The following is a 10,944-nucleotide window of genomic DNA, read 5'->3' as shown; positions in this document are numbered from 1 at the left end:
TACTTTTACCTTTTAATTTTTTTTTAACTCTTAGGGGAAAATCCGCTTTCAAGCAATTACTTATTTGTCTTCTTTGCACACTAATCAAACACCTGCATGAATTAACAAGAGGACTTATTTGCAGCTGAGTTTGGAATAAGCATAGGTAACTTGAGATCTAAGGATTCTTATAAAATCACCCACCATTAAATTTCATATATATATATAATTTTAAAAATTGATACATTTTTATTTTATGCATGCTTTACCTACATGTATGTCTGTTTTGCCACGTGCATACCTTGTGCCAAGAGAGGCCAGAAGAGGTTGTCTGGTCCCTTGGGACTGGAGCTACAGATGGTTGTGAATCATTGTGTGGGTGCTGGGAGTCAAACCCGGATCCTCTGCAAGAGCAGCAAGGGCTCTTGACTGGGCATCTCTCCAGCCCCATGTAACAGACAGTCAATAGATAATACGTTTATCTGCCTTAAAACTAGAGGGCATGTAGCTGCGCGTGGCAGTTCATGCCCGTAATCTCAATGCTCATATGTCTGAAGCAAAAAAGAGTATGAGTTTGAGGCCAGCCTGGGCTATGTAGTGAGACTTTATCTAAGGGAAAGAAAAAAAAAAAAGACAACAAAGAAAAATAAGCTGAAAACCTGTCATAAATCTCTTGTCATAAACATGAACTTATCCACCTGATTGGAAAGCTTCTGCACAGCTTTAAAAAACAAAAACAAAAAAGTGTTAACAGAGGAAAAAGACTAAAAAAAGAAGAAAAAAAAACTGGAGAAAATCTTTGCTAACTATTCACCTGTTTGGAGACTCATAAGCAGAATCATGAAGAACTCAAAAAGCAAACACCCAGACAAAAAATAATCTATCCACGTATGTGGACCTATCTGCATTGCCCACGAGGCACGCTGGGGTTGGCTACCCAGAGGCTATTTAAGCTGTGGGTTGGCTTTCCCCAGGGTCAGATGATTGTTCAAGGTTCCTGAATAAACTGCATTGAAAAAAAAAAATCTAATCAACAAATGGGCAAATGAACTGAACAGAAGAAGAATAAATGTCCAATAAATTCGGGAAAATGTTTAACCTATTTAGCCATCAAGGAAACGCAGATCAAAACTAAGATCCCATCTCACGCTGGTCAGAGGGCTGTCATCAGGACCACCGAGAAAACCACACATGCTGGCCAGTGAGGACGGAACAAACAGGAGGGGCCCTCTGTCCTGCTAAAGGGATTAGTAGTTGGTGCAGGGGGGACTTGGTGTGAAGGTCCAACAGACACAGGAACGGGAGCTGCCACAGATCTAGGTGTGTCACACCTCCTCACACACCCGAGACAACCAAATTCAACACGCAATAGGCCTCCAGGCCATGCACACCCAAGCACACTGCCTCACCATTCCGAACACCCAACATACAGAGTCGGACTTGGTGGCCACCAGCCAATGGCAAGACCCGAGTGTGGTGGTCTCATCTGCAGTCCTCACACTTGGCCTGGAGAACTGAGAGTCTGAGTTCAGCATGGGCCACACCGAGAGCCTGTCACAGAACCAAGCCAAACCGTTGCGGGGTGGAATGAACACACACGCACACGCACACACACGCACACGCACACACACACACTTAAAAAAACACAGAAAACAAATAAATAAACTATCTATACACGATGGAATGGGGAGGTTGTTTTTGTTCTGTGAGATTTTGTTGTGGAGCGAAGTATCGATAGTGCAAGGCGCGCTGTTTCAGTTATTCAGTGATGCCTGTGGTAGGAATTCTTTATTTTTCTTATTTATTTATTTATTTATTTATTTATATTTCAAGACAGGGTCTCTCTGTGTAACTTTGGCTGCCTTGGACTTGCTTTGTAGACCAGGCTGGCCTCAAACTCACAGAGACCCACCTGCCTCTGCCTCAGAGTGCTGGGACCACAGGCGTGCGCCACCGCATCCGGCTTAGCAGGAATTCTTACACTGGTTTGATTATTTTATCAGTCACTAAGAGAGGAGAACTAACACTTCCAACCAGAGTCTTTTCACTGTTTTTCTGTTGTTTCAGTTCTGTAACTTTTGGGGTCATATATATATATATATATAATATTTTCCTTTTTACTATCTCTCTCTGTCTCTCTGTAGGGGAGGGAAGTGCATGTTTATGTGTGGTATGTAGGAGTGTGTGTGTAAATGTAGGCCTGTGAGTGCCACGGCACACAAGTGGAGAGCAAAAACACAACATTGTGGGTCCTTATCTTCTACTGTGTTTAAGACAGGGTCACCTCTTTTTGAGATTTTAATTTTATTTTACGTGTGTGGGTGTTTGGCTTGCATGTATGCATGTAGACCAGGTGAATTCATACCCAAAGAGGGTGTCAGATCCTCTGGGACTGGAGTTAGAGACAGTCGTGAGCTGCCATATGAGTGCTGGAATTTGAACCAGGGTCCTTGGGAAGAACAGCAGGTGCCCTTAACCGCTAAGCCATCTCTCCAGCCCCCTGGTAGCATACTTTTTAACTTCTTGAGCACTTTTATAGTAATTTTAAATACTTGCCTATCGATTTCGCTGTAAATATTTAAATATTTGTCGATTTCGCTATTTCAGTCATTTCTCAGTCTGTTTTTATTAAAGGATTTTTCTCTTGCTTATCAGACTAACCTTAGAGAGAGAGAGAGAGAGAGTGTGTGTGTGTGTGTGTGTGAGTGTGTACCTGGTCACTGTTCACCAACTGACAGACCTTATGAATATTGTGTTGAAAATGTTTGGGTTTAATTTTTGAGTGTTAAGTGGAGAATAACTGTTTACCAAGCAGTAGACTAACACTGAGATCGCTCTGCTCTGCCTAAGGCTTGTCTTCACACTTGTTGGGCGTGACTATAGTAAGAGTTACTGTAGCACTGATCTATCCCTGTTAAAAAGTAAAAGTTCCCTGTGCTCTCTGCTAAGGTCCCAAGTGTCTGGCTACTCTGACTGAGCACCCACAGACCCACACACCCACATACCCCCCCACACACACACTGTGAAAGCTTTAGAGCAGAGATTCCCAACTTGTGGGTCACAACCCCTCTGGCAAACCTCTTATCTCCAAAAAAATACTTACATTACGATCCTTCACACTAGCAAAATTACAGTTGGGCAGTAGCAATGAAAAGAATTTTATGGTTGGGGTCACCACAGCGTGAGGAAGTGTATTAAAGGGTCGCAGCATTAGGAAGGTTGAGACCCACTGGTCTCGAGACGGTTGCACCTGCAACTTCTCTTCCCACCAGGTCGTTTCTTTTTACGCATCTTCGGATTCCTGTTAAGCAGTAAATGTGAGGGGCTTCCATGCTAGTCTCTAAAGTTCTTTTTCCCCAGGATTCCCTCCCCTCCAGGGCTCTATCCTACACACTGCCAGACCAAACACCAAACTGCCATTCAACTCAGTGAACCCACTAGGCTCTGTTTGGGGTCTTCCTGCCCACGCTGTGGTCAGGAAAGTACCTCAGGGCAGAAAGCATCTGTGGCTGTAGTGTTTCCTATGTGGGTTTCTGCTCTCATCTTTTACATGCTTCTGTACTGCCTGCTAATATCTGGGGAAAGGTGCTTCGTATATTTTGTCCTGGATTCTACTGCTCTCTGGTGGGAAAGTCAACTCCAAAATCTTTGGTCCCTCTAAGAGAGCTGTAGAGCAGCAATGCTGCAAACTTGTTAAAGACTGCAAATGAAAAAACTGCAGAATGGTTGGTATGCCAAGGACTAGAGGAGATTCAATGGCATTAAACTGTGAACTGCCCTTTTATTTTATTTTTTTTTCCAAGACAGGGTGTCTCTCTGTAGCCTTGGCTGTCCTGGCCTCACTTTGTAGACCAGGCTGGCCTTGAACTCACAGAGATCCACTTGCCTCTGCCTCCCTGAGTGCTGGGATTAATAAGGGGTGTGCCACCATGCCCAGCTTGAAACGCCTTCTTACCTGAGGCTGAGGAGATAAATTATGCTTAGACGCCATTTCACTCGTACCCGCTGCTGCCCCATTTCCAAATGAAATTCTACAGAAATATTAACTTTTTTGACTTCTTTTCCTTTTTTTTTTTTCAAGTGTTTTGAGACAGACTTTCTCTGTGTAGCCTTGGCTGTCCTGGACTTGCTTTGTAGACCAGGCTGGCCTTGAATTCATGGAGATCCTCCTGCCTCTGCCTCCCAAGTGCTAGGATTACAGGTACATTCCACCACACCGAGCTTACTTACTTTTTTTGAAACTAGAAAAATTTCCAACTTTACATTTATATTTCTCCCGTAAGTAAAGGTCTGTTGGGCAGTTTTAGCAGCATTAAAGTGTCATCAATTGAGTCGATGCTAACAATGAAGATGCTGAAGACAATAGCAATGCTATGTATTCGTTGCCAGCTTGAGTGGGTGCAGAGCCACCGAGAGGCACACATTTGGGTCGTCTGCAAGGGTGTTTCTAGAGAGGGTTAGCTGAGGAGTGAGGACCTAGCCTGAAGGCATTCAGCGCTGCCAAATGGGCTGGACTGGTGGACGGAATAAAAGGGGGCTGAAGAGGAAACCGCGGCAGCTTTCATCTCTCTCTGCTCACAGTCGAGCAAGCAGCCCCCCACCAACACCCCTGCTTTCCCTGCCGTGATGGACTACATCCTCAACTTGAAGAAGCCCTCCTTCCCTCAGATTGCTTCTTTTTGAGACCGTCTCAGCTCGGGCTGACCTCAAACCTCCTAGGTAGCCAAAGATGACCTTGAACTTGTGCCTCTCCTGCCCCCCTCTCCCAAAGGCAGTGCTGGGGGTCTGACGCAGTGTCTCCTGCTAAACATGAGCTGCAGGAGCTGGGCTGTGCCTGGAGCCCTTGCCTTGCTCTGTATCAGATGCTGGTCGCAGCAATGAGAAAAGTCGTGACTAGAGCATTCTAAACATTACCAATAGCTACCTCCCATACACCACTACCATTGGGGCTTTGAGTAACTGTCTCTGCCCTTCCACAACACGTAGGAATAGTGGCAGTGGAACTCCAAGGCGGAAAGTTGGTTCCTTAAACTCTTCCACTCCATGAACGCTCAGTGGTAATTTAGTGGCTGGAAGCAGGATGCAATCCCTGCCCAGAGAGAACCCATCCTCCCCCCTGCAATGAAGCCACGCTCTGATTCTATCTTTACCTGAGCTTTCCCATCTGGCAAATTAAAGCAGAAAACATCAAGCTCCCTCCCCTGAGAGGCTGGGTTGTTACATGCATGTTTTGTATTATTTTGCTCTGAATAACAGAGTATGTAAATGTGTTACTGGAGGTTAAAATTACCCTTATTTTGTAACACTTGGCTGCTCCCACTGGGGTGAATAGTTGAAAATTATAGGAGAGGATGTTAGCTGACTTGGAATTACTTCCCTCCTTTTTCCCCACCCACTCCATAGTTCTGTGCAGACACGAGCTGCCACTGTGGAGTCTCCGTCCCATCTCTAAATTCTAGCTGCTTCTGATGTGCAGTGACCAAACGGGTTAATGCTGGTATTGGAACAGGCTCCATCAGGTGTGTGTGCAGGGGCCTGTGTTCTTGCTGGGGAAAATGAAAGTCTCCTGTGGCACTGGGAAGCCCCAGCACACCAGACCACAAAAAGGTGTTTGGTCAACACGGGCGCATTGCGGTCTTCCAGCTCATGTTTGGAGTTTGGCATAGCCCCTCAGCTTCAGCTTCCCCACGGGCCCTGCTTTGTTGGGCCGTCCCTATCTTAAACTGCTTTTTTCCTGGCATTTGAATCATCCCTTCCATGATGTGATAATATCTGCAAGTTGGGAAAATAAAAGTGGCATTTGTTTAGCCATAATTAATGAAATATTTATGTTGCATGAGGCTATGTGATAAAATCCTTAGGCTTAGAGTCCTTTTGCTTCTGATTACATTTGGGATTTTTTTTTCTATGACCAGACATTCTGACGCCAGCTCTTTTACACTGAGCAGATGTCGTGTAGTAAAAATGGGTGCCAGATGCTGCGAGCCGCAGAAGGGCGATTTGTTTAAGAGCTGGCGCTGACTTTTTTTTTTTTCTTTTTTTGCATTCAATTACTCTGTAGAAGAAACCTTACTGGGGAATCTAGGTAACTTAGGTGACTCCAGATACGCATTTTCACAATGGGTTTCTGATCCAAAAGCCTTGTAAGCAAGGATCCCGCACTGTAAAGGGTGTTTAAGGACTTCCTTGATTTCTGCATAATACCTTGTTTTGTTTTGTTTTGTTTTGAATGTGAGAAGAGAGCTGCAGAGCTCTTGGCAGGAATCCAGAAATGTAATTAACATGGAGGGCCAACTTTTCAGTGGCCCTGAAGTACTGCTTTCCCAAGCTCCTGGCAGGTGCAGTGAGGGGTGGGCAGGAGGAAGCAGACGGGGTGAGCGAGGAGAGAGAGGCAGCTGTGAGGCATGAAGCAGGCGAAGAAGCCCGCAGTTTGGTGAGTTCTCTGGTTCTTGTTTCAGGCCCTGGAGCTCAAGTGACAGAGGCCACCTCCTCTCCCTCTTCCACCACCTCGTCCTCCGCAGAGGAAGACTTGGACTCCCAGCTGTCCTCGGGGTTAAAGGTAATATCACTTGCAACACCAAACAGTGCCTTAGCTGGCTGGGACTCATGCCCCATCGAGGTTTCAGAACCAATGTGGGCTCCAGCTGCCGGGGTCTTCATGAGGATCTGTCCACATTGCATCTGACAGCCACCCTTCTTTTTATCTGGAACCCCCCAAGATTTGCCTTCTTAAAAAACAAAAAGTGTCAAATGGAGGCTGGAAAAAAAAGAAGACATATTGACTTGAAACAACTTGGCGAGTACAATGCTTAAAGTGGGTTTAGTATGTGGTCCAATAAGCACACCATTGAGAAATTTCAACAAGCAGATGTGTATTTCCCCAAAGGGAAGCACAACTTCATTTAAGAAGCACTAGAGGCAGATTGCATGGAAAACATTATGTTTATTCTAATCAGAGCTATGAAATGAACCATGCAGTTGCACCGAGACACGGACGCACCAAGGCGCCTCCCGTGGAAGGAGCAGCCTGCACACCACCGGGAAGGCAGCCATCCCCTTTGCTGAGTGGATGTTAATATGTCTGGAGAGCATGTTCCAAATCTCCCATACCAGTGCAGAGAAAACAGTGTCACACGCCTGTAGATGTGCCTGAATGTCTAATACACAGAGACAAACGTTCGCCACGGAAGCCCAGCGCTGTTTTCTTGAAGCGTGAGCCTGGAGCTCGTGCCCAGGGATAGAGCACTGAATGGCTGGTCCTCGTGTGATTCCGGGGTGCACCGAGGTGCTAGCAGTCTGCTGCTCAGCTACTGTTCATATTTGTGGAGCAGAGAGGATCCAGTGAAGGAAGGGGCAAGCCAAATTTATTCACTCACACTCCACTTTTCCATATCTAGCAAGGGAAGCTTTGGCTTCACGAAGGGGAATGGGGGAGCCCCAATTCCCTAAGGTACATGTGAGCAAGTAGGTGCTTGCTCACACATACACACACACACACACACACACACACACACACACGGGTGGGGTCAGGAATTTTTCTTTTTTAAATGTGGGCCCCTTGAGTTAACTCAGTCCTCACCAGAAATGAATTGCGTGTGAATTATGTTATGTTGATTTCGGAGGGGGGGGTCCTTACTGCCCCTCATTCCCTCAGAGGACCCTGGGCTGATTCTATATTCAAATGAGACAGACTCCAGCTCCTCTTTCTCTACTCTCATAAAGAAAGAATAGGTTAGCACTGGCATGTGGACATAGCAGGCTCATAATATCCCAAAAGAGTCTCACAACCAGCTCCTTGCCATCTTGTTGGCCTACCACATGGCTATTGTCACTTCAGAGTGTCGGGTGGTAAAGCATGCGCATGCCAGCATGCCCAGGCTGCCTTGTTCCGATTGGCACAGCTCTTCTTGAAAAGCCTTCAAGTGGGAAGGCCTCTGGGTTCTGTTCCTTTGGTTGCATTCAGGTGTGTCCTCAGCCAAGGGTCACAACAGAGCCTGCTCAAATAAGCCTGTGCAGAGGAAGCTAGAGGCAGGGTGCCTGAGGCAGGAGACTGGGGCAGCTGATCCTTGGTTCTTCCCTCCTCCTGTACTGGCTTTCTTCTCACCCTGCCTCTCTACGTCACCACTGTTGCTGTGAATAGAATAAAGAGCCTATGCATGTGGGTACCCGAGGATTTTCTAGAAGATGCTTTAAATAAAATATAATAAATTAGTCTCTGTCCTTAACCGTGGGTTCTATTCTGCTGACTCTTGAGAGAACAGGCTCGTGCATGTGTGCTTGTTGTGTCTGTGTGTGCATTGAAGATCAATGGGGATCAAACCCGGGACCTCCCACATGCTCCGCAAGCACTCTGCCACTGAGCTATGCTCTGAGCCCTGTGGGAAGGGCTAAGCTTCCGGAAGACTGCATGTGCTGTTGTGGTCTATCTCGCTGCAGATATCCTAGTTTGCTTTCTGTCACTGTGATGAACGCCATGGCCAGAGACAACTTGGGGAGGAAAGGGTTACAGTCTACAATCCACCCGGAAGGAAAGTCAGGACCAGAGCTGAAGGCGCAACCTGGAGGCTGGAACTGAAGCAGACGCCCCGGAAAAACATTGCTTCCTAGGTTGTGCTCTCCATGGCTTGATCGGCCTGTTTTCTTACACAGTCCAGTACCAACTGCCCAGGAGTGGCACTGCCCACAGTGAACTGGGCCCTATCCCATGTCGATTATCAAATCAAGAAAATGCCCTCCAGACTCACCGACAGGGCATCTGTTGGAGGCATTTGCTCAACTGAGGTTCCCTCAGATGACCCAACTTGTGTCATGTTGGCAAAAAAAAAGAGCCAGAGCGTCAGAGTTTGCATTCAGTTGTCTCCACTGAAGAGGAAAATGACACTTGTATAGGCCCTCCCACAGAGCAAGGGTCCTTTATTGCCTAGCACCCGGCATAAGGAAAGGCAGTATTGCCCACGGGGAAATATTCACCTGGGCTCTACCCGTTTCTAATCATGTCCATTTGGGCAGGTTGTCCTTCTGAATTTTGGTGTCCATATTTGTAGAGATGTTCAATCTGAGGAATAAATGAGACACCACGAAGTAATTAATTCATTATCTGGCACCCAACACTCTACAAATGCTAGGATTTACAGTGTGGGGTCATGTGTGTGCATCTGAGACACTTGTAAAATAAACCAGGTCTCCACGTGGGCCGAGTGAGGTCAGCTCAGTGCAGAAAACACCAGGATACCCAGAACCTCTCACTCTGGTTCATACTTCTCCAGACATCCTCAATGATGAATGGAGGGTCCCCTGCGCCAAAAACCAGAAGCTGAGCAGTCTACCTGGGGCTTATCTCCAGAAACAAGGATGGGAACGTGTTGTGACCTAAAAGCCAAGATTTCCTCCCAAAGATCTTAAGGATTCCAAAAATTCTGGAAGGACTAATTCCATCCCTGAGATGGAGCACTTGGAAGGCAAAGGCAGGTAGATCCAGATCTCTGTGAGTTCAAAGACAGCCTGGTCCATGCAGCAAGTTCCAGGCCAGTCAGGGCTGCACAGTGAGACCCTGTCTCAAAATAATACAGATAATGCTGCTGCTGCTGCTGCTGTGGTGATGATGGTGATGGTGGTGACAATGATGCAATAGTTAAATTAAATTTTAACTTTAATTTTTATTCACAGCTTAATTCCAGTGCCACATGTGGATAGTGGCATTCATATTTCACATGGTCACTGCCATCATTGCACAAAGTTCTGCTGGATGCTATTATGCTCAGCAGTAGCTTGAAGCCATGCATAGAGAGGGCATAAGGCTATGATGAGGATTTGTAAACTTTAACCCTTTATTCTTACCTTTTTTTTTTCTTCTTCTTCTTCTTCTCCATTGGTTTGTATAAGAGAAGGTACCCAGAAGAAGGAGGAAGCTGGAGAAGCAGTTGGCTAAGCAAGAAGAATTGAAAAGACTCCATAAGGCTCAGGTCAGGAAGCAAACATGGAAGGATGGGTACTGCCCCCACCCCGAGTGAGGGTGGGGAAGTCCTTCGGGAGTCTGTCTGCACTTGGGGAGATGGACCAGGGAAAGGTCCACTTCCCTTCTCTGAGAACCAGGCTTGTGGCCATTCTGCAGGTCCTGGCCCAATCCCCAGTAGGGCTGTGAGGTGAGGCGCTCAGGGGTTGAACTATTCCTATCTCAGTCACCTTTCCCTCCGCAGGTCTGTGTCCTGCAAAGTGAGGCTCAAACGTGGCCTTGGCCATCATCATGGGTCCTTAGTCCCCCAAAGCAGTGACCTTGGTGGTGTCCTCAGTGAGGACAGAAGTCATCCACCAATTCTTTAACTGGGTCTCTGAAAAACTGAGGGCTCCTGGGGTCTGACCCCGCTTCAGGATTAGCTGAAAGCATAAGTACCTAGCATGCCCTAGCCTGATGATTTGCTCTGCTGTGCTGAGCTGACTGACTCTGCCACAGATGAACAAAGTGAAGTAGATGGTGGAAACCCTGTCCTGCTCCCCTAGGGACTTCAAGCCTAGACTTGAAGAACAGTTGGACATTAGCATATGAGGATGTAGACCGATCACAAACCCGAGCATACCCCCAAACTTAGCAAGTGCTTAGGGGGTCCGTGGAGTATGACTCCCGAGCCTGCGGGTCAGCACCTGGTCTTCAGCCTTCATAACTGGATGGTAACAGATCCACAGGTGCTTCTGTTGTGGCAGCACCCTGAGGCCTCAAGCAGTGGTGCAAGACAAGAAAGAACACCACTTGTAGCTAAGGTGGGAGGCAGGATGATCCGAAAAGGAACGGTGATCCCCAGGAGATGGCTCAGCTGTCCCTCTTCAGGAAGTGTCAGGTGTTCCTTCCTGCAGAGTTGAACCTGAGGCCCCTAGCCTGTGCTGAGGGGACCGTCCTGGCCACCAAGACCTTAGCCATGGTCCAGGACTCAAGCTGATCCCCTAGCCAGCCAGGAGTCTCTGACCTAGGAC

The 10,944-nt window shown here is 47.0% G+C and overlaps 1 protein-coding gene across 1 annotated transcript in view; it reads left to right on the top strand.

Annotated features, from left to right (window-relative positions):
• Mical2 (microtubule associated monooxygenase, calponin and LIM domain containing 2) overlaps positions 1-10,944 on the top strand; it is a 179,683-nt gene that overhangs the window by 152,241 nt on the left and 16,498 nt on the right. Inside the window, exons 31-32 of the mRNA XM_060367025.1 lie at positions 6,438-6,538; positions 9,867-9,941. Of these exons, the coding sequence (XP_060223008.1) occupies positions 6,438-6,538; positions 9,867-9,941 (176 nt within the window). The remainder of the gene's footprint in view (positions 1-6,437; positions 6,539-9,866; positions 9,942-10,944) is intronic.

The sequence above is a fragment of the Meriones unguiculatus genome, chromosome 14 (genome assembly GCF_030254825.1).
Source record: "Meriones unguiculatus strain TT.TT164.6M chromosome 14, Bangor_MerUng_6.1, whole genome shotgun sequence".
In the NCBI taxonomy this organism is placed as follows: domain Eukaryota; kingdom Metazoa; phylum Chordata; class Mammalia; order Rodentia; family Muridae; genus Meriones; species Meriones unguiculatus.
The sequence above is the reverse complement of the archived record's forward strand: the minus strand, read 5'-3'. Positions and strand labels throughout refer to the sequence as shown.